The following is a 13232-nucleotide window of genomic DNA, read 5'->3' as shown; positions in this document are numbered from 1 at the left end:
AGGTGTCCGACTCTTGATTTTGGCTCAGGTCATGATCCCAGGGTCGTGGGATCAAGCCCCGTGTCAGTCTCCATGCTGAACGTGAAGCTTGCTTGAGATTCTGTCTCTCTGGACGCCTGGGTGGCTCAGTTAAGCATCTAGGTTTTTCTCAGGTCATGATCTCACAGTTCGTGGGTTCGAGCCCTGCGTCAGGCTCTCTGCTTCAGATCCTCTGTCTCCCTCTATCTCTGCCCACCCCCCCCCTCAAAAATAAATAAAAATTTTTTAAAAAGATTCTTGGGGCACCTCAGTGGCTCAGTTGGTTAAGTGTCTGACTTTGGCTCAGGTCATGATCTCACAGTTCATTGAGTTCAAGCCCCGCATGAGGCTCTGTGCTGACAGCTCGGAGCCTGGAACTTGCTTCTGATTCTGTGTCTCCCTCTCTCTCTGCTTCTCCTCTGCTCACACTCTGTCTCTGTCTCTGTCTCTGTCTCTGTCTCTGTCTCTCTCTCTCTCTCTCTCTCAAAAACAAACATTAAAAAAAAGATTCTCTCTCTGCCCCTCTCCCCCACTCATTCTCTCTCTTAAAATTTTTTTTAATTAAAAAAAAAATAAAAATTCTGAGTCGCATAAGGACAAATGTTAGGTTGGTAATCTTTTAGGGGCAGGTGGATGCAGCAGTTGTGAAGTGAGTATGCCAGTGCCTGGCATTTGGATTGCACTAGGTTCAAATTCAGCTCTGCCTTTTTCTAGCTTGGTGACCTTACTAGGCCTCAGTTTTTTCATCTGGAAGATGGGGATATAAGCATCCCTCAGGTGATTGTTTTGAAGATTAAATGAGATGTAAATATATGCCAAGCGCCTGGCATACGTGAGTGGAGGGGTGAGGAAATATCAGTTCCCTGGAGCTTCTGACTAAAGATACTGGCAGGGCGTCTTGTCTACCCCATGTCCTAGCTTCCCAGATATGGGTGCCCCACCCATTCCAGGATTGATGGTAGCTGGAATTTGGGGAACAAAGACCAGAAACTAGTGTTTGGAGAGCCAGAGCCTGCTCTGAACCCACCTACCACCCTCGGCAGCAACACGCAGACCAGCCTACAGGGAAGGGGGGTGAAGCTGGCACCAAAAGTCCCCAGACATTGCCAGCCTCTCTCAGCCCCACATTCTCATCTGTAAAATTGGTTAGTTGTTGTGAAGGTCGAGCTAAGTTGTGTTTCTAGGAAAGTAACTGGGGCAGGGGGCAGCTGGTCATAAGGGTCTACTACCCTTTCTCAGACTAATGGGGCCTGTATCTCCCAGTGCTTCCTCATTTCCTTCGAGGTTCTGTTCAAATGTCCACTCCTTCAAGAAGCCTTCCCTGACCAGCCTGCCTCAATTAGCACCATTCCCCCACCACACATGTCAGGCCACTCTCTGCCCTGACCCTGCCTTATTTTTCTTCTCTACCCACTTACTGCCATTGGTTTATTTGTCCTTTGTCCATCTCTCCTCTCTAGAACGTCAACCCCAGGAAGGCAGAAATTCCCTCTTATTCACTGCTCTATCTCCAGGGCTCGGAAACTTCTCTGGCAGACAGCATATGCTCGGAAAACAATTGGCAAGTGAAGTAATAGTGTCTGACACATAGTAGGTGCTCAGTAAAAATGTACTGGTGAGGGGCGCCTGGGCGGCTCAGTCGGTTAAGCATCCAGCTCCTGACTTCAGTTCCGGTCATGACCTCACGTTTCTGCTCTGGCAGTGTGGAGCCTGCTTGGGATTCTCTCTCTCTCTCTCTCTCTCTCTCTCTCTCTGCCCCTCCCCCGCTCACGTGCTCTGTGTCTCTCAAATAATCTTTCCAAAAAATGTAGTTATGAATATATGGCTGCATTAGAAACTATTCGTTTCCTGTTGTTGCTATAATAAATAACCACAAACTTAGAAGCTGAAAACACCCTGCATTTACTGAGCACCTACTATGTGAAAAGCCATAGCAGGGCCCCAAGGGGAAAGAGAAGACTGAGGAATGAAAGCAAGATGCCCCCAGTTCCCCGCGACTGTCAGGTTCTCTGAGGAACCTCTTCCAAACATTTTAAAGATCTGTTGTCACTTCTCTCTCTTTCAATTTGTGTTTGTAAGAGCAGCCAGTGACATTTAGCTGATGGATCGAACCATGCTGTTGGATAAAGTAAGCGGGAAACCCTTGGATTTGCCAGCCACCACAGCCAAGCCTTTTACCTACGTGTAATTTGGCAATCTTCCAGTCGTCTGGATGCTAGTAATTTTTTTCCTCCCTAACTCAACCCCCAGCAGTACAGCTCAGGGCTCTGTGATTTCTCCCAGATCGGGGAGGTGGGAAGAAATGGGTTTCCCACACACCGTAAAATCTAAGAATTCCCAGTATGCACCAGCAGGGAGGAAATAAAGGGTAGAAGATGCCCAGGGAAGTATGACACCATCATTGCTGTGTGCTTTTCAGACACAGATCCTCCTGAAGCCATAGCCCAATGCCTCCACAGTTGGGGTGGATAAACCTGCAGGAGAGTGAGAGCCCAGGAGCTGCTGCTTCCTCTTACACAATGGGCTTGTTCCCTGGGTGCCAGGTGAAATGGGTACAGCAGGAGGGAAGTACTACATTTAGACTTGAGTGAGGACTTCCTTCCTTTGGGACTTGGAGTCTGGGCAGCCCCTCAGTCCTGCCTCTCTCACAGTTGGTATCCAGTCAGTTACCATGTATTACGGGTTGAATTGTGTGCCCCAAAAAGACATGTGGAGGTCTTAACCTCTGGTACCCATGAATGTGACCTTATTTAGAAACAGGGACTTTGCAGATATAATCAAGTTAAGAAGGGGTCGTTAGGTGGACCCTAATCCAGTATGCTGGTGTCCTTAGAAGAGGAGAGAAAGAGACACAGAGGAGAAGGCCACATGATGACAGAGCCAAAGCCAAGGAACTACAAGCCAAGGATTACCAGCAACACCAGAAGCTGGGAGAAAGGCATGGAACAGATGGAGAGAGCGCAGTTCTGTCAACAGACTTGGGATTTCTGTCCTCCAGAGCATGATGTATTAGTTTTCTGGGGCTGCCATACCAAATCACCACAGACTATGTAGTAAAGCCACGGAAATGTACACTCTCAGTTCTGGAGGCCAGAAGTCCAAAATTGTTGGCAGGGTCAGTTCCTTCTGGAGACTCTGAGGGAGAATCTGTTCCACTTGTCTCTCCTACTTCTGGCGGTAGCAGGCCATCCTGGGCTGGTAGACGCATCTCTTCAGTCCCTGCCTCCGTCTTCTCTGTGTGTCTCTCTCTGTGTCGTCTTTTCTTCGGAGGACACCAGTTATTGGATTAGACAACCCTAACCCAGTGGACCTCATCTTAACTTGAGTTCTTCTGCAAAGACCCTATTCTAAATAAGGTCAAGTTCAAGGGGCACCTGGCTGGCTCAGTCAGTAGAGCACACGACTCTTGATCTCGGAGTTGAAAGTTTGATCCCCATTTTGGGTGTAGAGATTACTTAAAACATAAGGTCTTTAAATAAGGTCAAGTTCCAAAGTTCTGGATGGACATGAATTTGGGGGGGGACACTATTCAACCTAGTACCCTGATAGGAAGAACTATCAGTTCCTCCCGTCTGCCTCTGGAATCTGAACACTCTCCCCACTTCCGCCACCTCCCTGATCTCAGCTGCTTGGACCTTCACAGTTGCCTCCCCTCTGACTCCCTCTACAGCTGATTTTTCACACAGCAGCTTGGATGAGCCTTTGAAAAAGGCAAATGGAACATGTCACTTTCCACTGTCCTTAGGATAAATCCCCATCCGTATCCTTGTGACTGGGATATCAGTTACACACAGACAAGGCATCACCGTGCCCCCCACAGATGCTCAACAAGCTCGTGCCGAGTGAAGCCTGTACATGGACTTGTATGTACCCCACCCCCACCCCGTGAGCTCTGCCCACTCCAGACTCATCACTGGACAATGCCAGCACCATACTGTGGACTTCAATTCACATCCACAGGCCCTGCAGATTCTAGCAGCAGCTCCACAGGGGAGGCACTGTGGCTGTCCCCATTTGACAGATGGGAAAACCAAGGGTCCAAGAGGAGAAAGAGTAGTCACATATTGGTTTGGGTCCCATGGAAGCAGACCGATGCTAAGATGGCATTAGATATGCAAGAGGTGATGGGGGAGATGCCTATGTAGGATGAAGAAGAGGAAGAGGAGGAGGCAGGGAGAGCCTTTAGATGGCAGTGCTGATCCGAACCTGGAGGGGAGGGGAGGGGAGGAAGGAGGCTTGGTGGGAGGAACCTCAAAGAAAGTCCCAGCTAGGCTGACAGGCAGCCCCAAAGCAAGATGTACTAGTCTGCTCAGGCTGCTGTAATGATACCACAGACCAGGTGGCCTCGACAAAAGAAATGTATTTCTCACAGTTCTGGTGGCCGGAAGTCCAAGATCAAGGTGCCAACAGAGCTGGCTTCTGGTGAGAGCTCTCCTCCTGGTTGCAGATGGCTGCCTTTGCTGTCTTCACATGGCTTTTGGTCTGTGCACATGCAGAGAGAAAGAGAGCTCTGGTGTCTTCCTCTCCACATAAGGACACCGCCCTGTGGGATTAGAGCTCCAACTTTATGTCCTCACTCAACCCTAATTACCTCCTTAAAGGCCCTGTCTCCAGGTACAGCCACATCAGGGGTTAGGGCTTCAACACATGGATTTGGGGAGACACCGTTCAGTCCACGATACAAGAGTTGCCTGTTCCAGCATCAGCAGGAGTGGCCTAGCTCTGCAACCCCTGTCGGGCCCAGTTGAGGGGAGCAGCCCCAGGCAAGCATGGCCTCTGAGCTGATGCCACAGCAGATGGCAAGTGCAGCACGTGGTATGTCACCAGCTTCTTGCAGGAGGTTTCCACGGCTGCCACAAGTCATAATTATAAGCATAAAGGCAGCACTCACTCAGCCTGCTGGGGGCCAGGCATTGTCATGGGGCTCAGCGTGCTCCCGGAATCCCTGCACAGCCTCTACTGTAGATCCTGTTATCCCCATTTTACTGACGGGGAAACTGAGACACACAGTGCCTAAGTGGCTTTCTCTGTAGATGTCACAGCAGGCTGATCCTCAGCCTCCCAGCCTGGCCCCCTCTCCCTTTGTCTGAGGCTGCTTTGGGAATTCACAACATTCATACCTCTTATGTCAAGTTAACCTGTGAAGATGTTTGAGATTATCTTTCTGCCTGTAGATCCTAGCTCTAAGGGATAAGCCCAGGGCCAAAAGCACTCACTTCGGCAGGACTCCATCCCTGTCTGATTGATATACGGTGTTGAAACACATGTAATAGGAATTTGAGCGGCGAAGAACCCAGAGACCTCTGGTGCTTTAGTTAAGGTCACACAGCAAGCCAACAGCAAAGCCAAGAACAGAGCCCTCATGGGCGCCTGGATGGCTCAGTCAGCTGAGTGTCCAACTCTTGATTTCAGCTCAGGTCATGATCCCAGGATCATGGGATCCAGCCCTGCATCAGGCTGTGCAATGAGCGTGGAGCCTACTTAAGATTCTTTCTGTCTCTCTCTCTCTCTCTCCCTCTGCCCCTCTCCCCCATTCGTATGCACACTCTTTCTCTCTAGAAAGAAAGGAAGAGAGAAAGAAAAGAAAAAGACGAATAGAGCCCTCAGCCTCATGCTCCTGGCTAGAAGTAGAAACTTCCTATGCCCTGCCTCAAGGCAGTTTGGCCTACTTACTACAAAGAATGGCCTGGTACCCTGAGCTCAAATCCCACCTCTGCCACTTCTGAGCTAGGTGACCTTTGGCACATGGCATCTCTTCTCGGGGCCTTTATTTTCTTGTCTGAAAAGTGGGGAATAGCAGCATCTACCTTACTGGGCCTCACCTTGGGGAAATGACTTCACCCTGCCCCCTGTGCCTCAGCTTCCCTGTCTAAAATGGGAACATAGTGCTGTGGTGAAGTTTGAAGGAATTCTAGTGCATGCAGAGTGCTTTGGTTGTTAGATTCGGTCACAGCCTAATACCCCCTGCCACTTTCTCCCCTCAAACTGGGAACCAGAAAGGAAGTGTGGGAAGAGGAGGCCCAACGGCCTGTCCCAGTCCTGCCACCAACTCGCTGGCCAACTTCAGGGAAGTCACAGGACCCCCACTTTAGCCCCTCTGTGCCCTGGGGTGGACAGCATTGGACCCTTTCAGTCCCTCCCCAGTATGACTTTCCATGATGGAATTTTTGGGTCCCAGAGGACAGTTTAAAGGAGGATTATTGGATTCTGCATCTCCCAGGGGCTGATAAGAACATATGAGGCCCTGCCAGTCCCGAGACTCCACAGAGCATTTACCATGCAGACAGCTGACCTCCAGGTCACAAGACCAGGCGTGCTGCCTCCTCTCAGGTAATAGCAGCAGCCTTGTCACATTTACCAAGCCCAGCTACGCACCTAGCACTGAAAATCTATCTACGTTCTCTCTTCCAAACATCACAACCACACCCTACACACGTGGCCCCATTTTACAGATGAGAAAATAGAAAATGGAGGCTCTGAGAGGTTGACTAACTGTCCAAAGTTACTGGCCAATTTGGAGCCAGAATCTTCCCAAAAGTAATTCCAAGGAATTAGGAACTGTTGTATTTTTCCACTTTATTAGTGGGGAAACAGGGCTCAAGGCTCCTTGGGATTTGGACCCAGAGCTGGGCTTCAGATTCTGTGAGCTTAACCACTATGTCCTACCTTGTACCAGCAAACAAAGGCAAAAAGCCAGAGCCTTAAAATCTGCTGAACATGTGTTGAATGGGGATCCAGCCAACCCTGGTCCTCTAGCCTCTCCTCCAGGGGCCCACCTGAGGTCAGCTTCCCCTGGATGGAGTGCGCAAAGCAGCAAGGAGTGACCCACAGGGCCCCCAAGCAGAATGAAGTGTCAATACCTGATCCCTGGAAATGGGGCGGATGATACCCTTTATCACCCAAGTGTAATTGTTTGGCTTGGGCAGGCTCGTGGCCAGCAGGCCCCCAAGCCACGAGCTGGATCTTTTCCATCTTCTTGGAACCAGAGTGAGCCCTCCATGGCCCGCTCGGAGCTGCACCCTCCCGTGTTTATCTAACTTCCCTGACCTCGGCAAGTGCTTGTCGCCTTTCTCTTCCTTTCTGAAAAACCAGGACACAATAGGAAGCATTTTCTTGAACTTATTAAAAAATCCAGACTTGTAAATTAATTTGTCCGTGTTGTACAAAGGCAGTGCAGATGGACTCATTAGCATGCACACAACAAATAATTATAGATGAATTTTTAGCTGGCCTGCCTAATGCGCTTGCTGGGTTAATTATGTCAATGTATAATTACATCAGCCCGGGGAGACATAATGGCATACCCCGCTGAGCAGGCCCTGCCTAATGACGGGGCGTGGGGGGAGTGCTGACAGAGGAAAGACGGCAGCGTTCCCGCGCACCTGCTTACCTCGGCACAAACGCCCATTGTCAGAGCCTCCCGCCACCTAAGCAAACAGGGGTGGGAGGGGGTGAGGGAGAGGGATAAAACGCAGAGGCGACCTTGTTCCAGCCGGACCTGAAGGCTCCTATGTATAGGCACTGCGCCGTTTCTTCCATCAGCAGATGTTCATTGGGCCAGGTTGCGTGGCAGACTTCGTTCACCCACGAGGGGTCCAGAGGGGAGCAAAATCAGATGCAGTCCCGGTCCTCCCTTGTGGAGTTTGCAGTCCAGTGGGTGATAATTAGGTGGACTTGCTAATCAATGAGAAGTGTAACTAAAATGAGAGCTGTGAAGGAAAGGCGCAGGCAGCTGAGAGAGCTCCTGTTGGAGGAATGACTGGTCAAGGCAGGCTTCCTGGAAGAAGTGGCATTTGAGTTGCAATATGAAAGGTGATTAAGCATTAACTAGCTGAAAGAGGTTAAAAGGGAGGACAGGGTGTTCCTGGCAGAGGCTCTTTCTTGTACAAAGACTCCACAGTAGGGAGGTACATTTGAGGGACTAAGAGAAAGCCAGTGTGACTGGAGCTCAGAAAGACAGGAATAGCCAGGGCTTCTATTTGTTCCAAGATGACCAAATGCCAGTCGCTGTGTTGAGCACTTTATGTGCATGGATCCTCATCCCAGCCTTAGGAGGTCAGAACTTTTTTTTTTTAATTTTTTTTTAACGTTTATTTATTTTTGAGACAGACAGAGACAGAGCATGAACGGGGGAGGGGCAGAGAGAGAGGGAAACACAGAATCGGAAGCAGGCTCCAGGCTCTGAGCCGTCAGCCCAGAGCCCGACTCGGGGCTCGAACTCACGGACCGTAGTAAGATCGTGACCTAAGTTGAAGTCGGATGCTTAACCGACTGAGCCACCCAGGCACCCCATGAGGTCGGAACTTTTATGGTGAGGCACAGAGAGGTAGGGTTGCTTGCCGGAGTCACCCAGCAATCCTAAAAAGCAAGTACGGGATTAGACCAGGACCCAGGATCCATGCTCTTAATCCCGCTGCACCCCAGCAGAGAACAGTGGCTGAGCGGGTGGTGGCAGGAGACTCCAGGAGAGTGAACAGCAAGAGAGAGGGCATTTGAAAGGACTGTGGACCAGACCCAGGCCCCTTTGTCTGGGGCAAAGAGGCTCTGGCTTTCCTGGGCCCCCATGAATACCCACCTGGGCTGCTGGGTTGGAAATGTCCACATCTCTGGGACAGGAAGCCTTTGCGGCATCTGAGAAAGAGACCCAGACTTGAAACTCACCTCTGCCCTTCAAGTCACTTGGCTTCTCTGAGCTGGTTTCCTCATCTGTGAAAATGAGTTGGATCCAAGCCAGCCTCCGGGGGATGCTGGGAGCATCACGGGAACCCATGCCCGTGAACAGCTTTGTAGCCTAGAAGATGCCACACCAACCTCCGGCATTACCCAGGTGTTTGTAGTACCTGCCGAGGGTGGGGAGTGGGGAAAGTCACGTGGAAGAAGTGCTGGCGTCTAGATCTGAAGGAAGAGGAAGTGCTTCCTAGATGACAGGGTGGGGAGGGAAACAATTCCAGGCAGAAGGACCTACACATTCCTCATCTTTTAGCTATTGAGAAATTGGGGGGTATCTTACATCCAGGGATGTATTTCACCCCCAGAAAAGCCATTGTTCAGTCAACCTCACGTGCAACAAATGGTGGTGTGTTGGTCCAGGTGCACTGAGAGGTACCCCCAAGGATTAGATAGGTAGGTAGGTGGATGGTATTGAGGAAACACAGGGGGAGAAAAATGGGGAGGGAGGTGGGAGAAGTGTCAGAGGAAGGAGAGGCAGGGAACTGGGTGGCAGCATCCACACAGGACAGCCTGAGCAGTCTGTGCAGTGCTGAGCAGGCCCTGGGGGAGTCCTTGGTGCTCAGAGCAGTCCCGTGGCCCTCAGGAGTCGGCCCCATCCTGGCTGCCTGCAGGCCTTGTCTTAGAAGACTGGCCTCACGATGGATTTCAGAGTGAGGTCCTCGTTTAATGACCTCCTGTGGTTGGAGGTATGCAAGACAGTCGCATGGCCGCCACAGATGGCACCATGGAATCCAGAAAATGCACTTGCTGTGACAGTTATCATCGTTAGTAGTATTCCAGGTGGGCAGGACACGCATGCCCCTGGGGATGGCACACGCTCCACTGAAAGGGTACCTGAAGTAGACGGCTCCCTCATAAAGCAGAAATTCTACATTGGTCTCCTAAGCCATCAGAGCAACTCCAGAAGGCTCTTGTGCATGGTCCCCTCCACGCCAGCATCCTGAGAGGGACCCCCCAGGCCCTGCGGGCCTAGCCTGGGCAGCCCTCAGCCCTCAGGGCCCCCACCACTCCCGTGCTCCTCTCTCTGTGTGTGCAGACCCTGTGCCTGTGTTTGAGGCAGCGCGCGGCCTAGACGACAGACTGCAGCCCCCCAGCTTCGACCCCAGCGGGCAGCCGCGGCGAGACCTCCACACTTCGTGGAAGAGGCACCCCGAGCTCCTTGGCCCTAAAGGTACTGATAAGGCCTTGACGGGATGTCCATAATGAAAAAACAGGCTGTGGATCTTCAACAGCCAATCTTGGCCGCCTTTGGAGGTGTCGGGGGGCAAGGAACTCAACTTTATCGTTTTAGATGTAGGATGGGTTATGGGTACGTCGCTGCAGAAACAAACCAACCCGAAATCCCAGAAGCTTAATATATTTGAAGGGTGGGATGTTGGAGAGGATGCTCCATGGAGTCACTCGGGCAACCCAGCTGTGGTGGTCCCACCATCTTCAACACATGACATCCAGAGTCACAGTGACTGTTGACAACTTGCCAACAGGCAAAGAAAAAATGTGGAGGGTCATACTGAGGTTTATGGGTCCAGGCTCAGAAGCGGCCCGATTCACTTCCACAGCCACTTGTCATTGGCCAAAACTCATACATATGGCCACACCCAGTTGCAAAGGAGCCTGGAAAATCTACTCTGTGCCCAGGAGTAGAGGGAAACAGGATATGAATACAGCACTGTCTCAGCACCAGATAAGACAAGTCAAAAGACTAGAAAAGCTAAAAATATAGTTTAGGTATACATATATTGTGATAAAAATGTTTAAAATCAAGAAAACGATGAACAAAATTCATCATGGTGGTTACCTCTGGCAGGCGAGGTAGAAGGTCTCCATGGGGAGAAGCAAATGTGCACTTGAAAGCTCTTGGTAGCCATCTAAAGGTGTTCATTGAGCTTCAAGCCCAGCACTGTCATAGGCACTGGGGACATAGCCAGGAGCAAAACAGACAAAAATCCTTGCCCTCGTGGCACTGACTGTCAACCAATAAATGTTAAATATATAGTATTTCACATGGTGAGAAAGATTAGGAGGAAAATTAAGCAGAGAAGAGTCAGGTTTAGGGATACTTGTCTAAGGAATAAATGAGGAGGATTCACCTCAAAGTTCAGCAAGATTACCTTCTCTCTTTTTTTTTTTTTTTTTTTTTTTGTAAAGGGCCAGAGAGTAAATATTTCAGGCTTTGTAGGCTTTCTGTTACAGCTACTAAACACTGTTGAAAAAAAAAAAAAAAAGCCATAAAACATATGTAAATGAGTGGGTGTGGCTATATTCCAGTAAAACCTCATAAACAGAACAGGCAGTGGGCCAGATTTGGTCCAAGGGCTGTCTTTGCAGAACCCTGGTCTACCTCCTAGAGTTGTGGAGAAGATAATGGCCTGAGGCATGCCAAATCAAAGTTTGACTGCTGTGGCACACTCCCAATTTCACAGCCCCCTCCCATCCCCCCAGTGCCTAGTGGACACCTGCTGTATGCCTAGTCCTGGGCAGAGTCTTCTGGGGAAGATTTATGGTGACTAAAATACAGCACTTTTGCCAACTCTCTTCCCGTACCCAGAATGCCCTTCCAGCCTCCCTGACAAGCCAGCTTGTCCCTCTAGGTGCCTCTAGGGTTTGAACTTCCTTCTATCAAATAATAGTAGTTGTGGGAACTGCCTCTTCAGAGCATTTGCTCTGTGCCAGGTGCCTTTCACACAGTGTCCCACTGCCATCTTATATCAACCTTCTGAGGTACCACTGGCCCCATTTTACAAAGGGGTAACTGAATCTCAGAAGCAACAGGTGGCCAAGCAGGGATTCAAACCAAGGGCTCTTGCCCTTGGCCCTAGGCTATGTCTCTCCTTGAGAGCCCTTGTTACTCTGCATCGTAAGGGTCAGACCTTGTTTGTTTGTTCACTTCTGTGACCTCAGCCCCTGGAATATTCCCAGTGTATGTGTGCATGTGTAAGAACGAGCCAGGCCCTGACTGCTCTGTCAGGCCCTCACTCTGCACACTGCCCAGCCCTGCACTCACCCTGCTGTGCCAGGCTCACAGTAGGAGTTTAACAACCAGGACTGAACTTAACTGACTCAGGCCCAAGGGCAGGAGCCCAGATTTTGGAATTCTTGAGACATCCACGCTTGATGGCCGGCCCTTGAGCAGCCTTTCTCTCCATGAAAAATTCAGTACCAAAGGCACACACTGATCCCCTACAGGAGCCACCAGGGGCTTGCAAAGGTAGAACTGATGTGGGCCCTGCCCAGGGACACCTGCAGGTGAGGTCAGCTATGACTGAGCATCTGAGTATGTGCCACCACCTATGGAGAGGGGAAGTTAAACCTAGAGTTACCCCATGGCCTGGCCATTTCACTCCTAGGTAATATATACTCCAAAGAACTGAAAACAGGTGCTCAAACAGAAACGCATGTGCACATATTCACAGCAGGGCTATTCACAACAACCAAAGGTGAAAACAACCCAAATGTCTATCAGCAGATGAATGGGAAAACATTTATGACATATCCGTAAAATGGAATATTATTTAACCATAAAAACAAACCTAGATGAACCTCAAAACAGTTTGCTAAGTGAAAGAAGCCAGACACAACAGGACATACATTATGTGTGATTCCAGTGATATGAAATATCCAGGATATGCAAATCCCCACGGACAGAAAGCAGATTAGTGGTTGCCAAGGGCTGGGGGAGGGGGAAAAGGCGTGACTGCTTAATGGGGACAGGTTTCCTTTTGGGGTGATGACAGTGTTCTGGAATTAGTGCTAAGGGTTGCACAATACTGTGAATGTACTAAATGTCACTGAATTGTATACTTCAAAATGGTTAAAACGGTGAATTTCATGTTATGTATACTTGCCCGTGACTCTTAAAAAAGTAAGAAGGCCAAGGAGGCTAGAACAGGTCCAAGAGGGCACAGGAAGCACCTGGGCCTGCTGTCTGAGGCTGGCACTATGGGGACTTGACTTTTGTGCACACGCACCCCCCACGGCTACAACCCAGCCGACCATGTGATGGCAGGTCTCCACAGCCGCACTCTCTCTAACACTCGAGTTTGAGAAATCAGCTCTTATCCCAGCACTGCCGATCTGTCCAGTTTGCAGAAGGCGGCTCTGGCTGCCACGTCGCTTCCAGCGATGGGCGGTTTTCCCTCTTTTCCTCCCTCCAGAGCAGAGAGAGGGGACGTCTCCGGCCGGACCCACGCTGACCGAGGGGAGCCGCCTCCCAGGCATTCCCGGCAAAGCCCTCCTGACAGAAACTTTGCTGCAGAGAAATGAGGCAGAGAAACAAAAGTGAGTGGGGAGGAACAGGCGGGGCCCTGCTGCCCCGCCTGGCTGGGAGGTGGGACCATCAGGGAATCTGGATTCAGGCTGGAGCTAGAGATCCAGGCCTGGTTCAGTGGCCAGCCCTGGGCAGGTCACATCACCTGTCTGAGCTTCAGTTTTCCCAGCTGGGAAATGGGATCAATGGTGGTATAGTAGGCAGGGTTCCCCAGAGA

General features: G+C 50.5%; 1 protein-coding gene across 8 annotated transcripts in view; it reads left to right on the top strand.

The window, feature by feature from the left end:
- CUX2 (cut like homeobox 2) overlaps positions 1 to 13232 on the top strand; it is a 285742-nt gene that overhangs the window by 232927 nt on the left and 39583 nt on the right. For all 8 annotated transcript variants that reach the window (XM_040443880.1, XM_040443883.1, XM_040443879.1 and 5 more), the window contains 2 exons: positions 9785 to 9919; positions 12903 to 13026. In XM_040443880.1, coding sequence (XP_040299814.1) covers positions 9785 to 9919; positions 12903 to 13026 — 259 coding nt within the window. The remainder of the gene's footprint in view (positions 1 to 9784; positions 9920 to 12902; positions 13027 to 13232) is intronic.

The sequence above is a fragment of the Herpailurus yagouaroundi genome, unplaced genomic scaffold (genome assembly GCF_014898765.1).
Source record: "Herpailurus yagouaroundi ecotype Mexico unplaced genomic scaffold, PumYag 191, whole genome shotgun sequence".
NCBI classification, from domain to species: Eukaryota; Metazoa; Chordata; class Mammalia; order Carnivora; family Felidae; genus Herpailurus; species Herpailurus yagouaroundi.
This window is presented reverse-complemented; position numbering and strand designations above follow the sequence as displayed.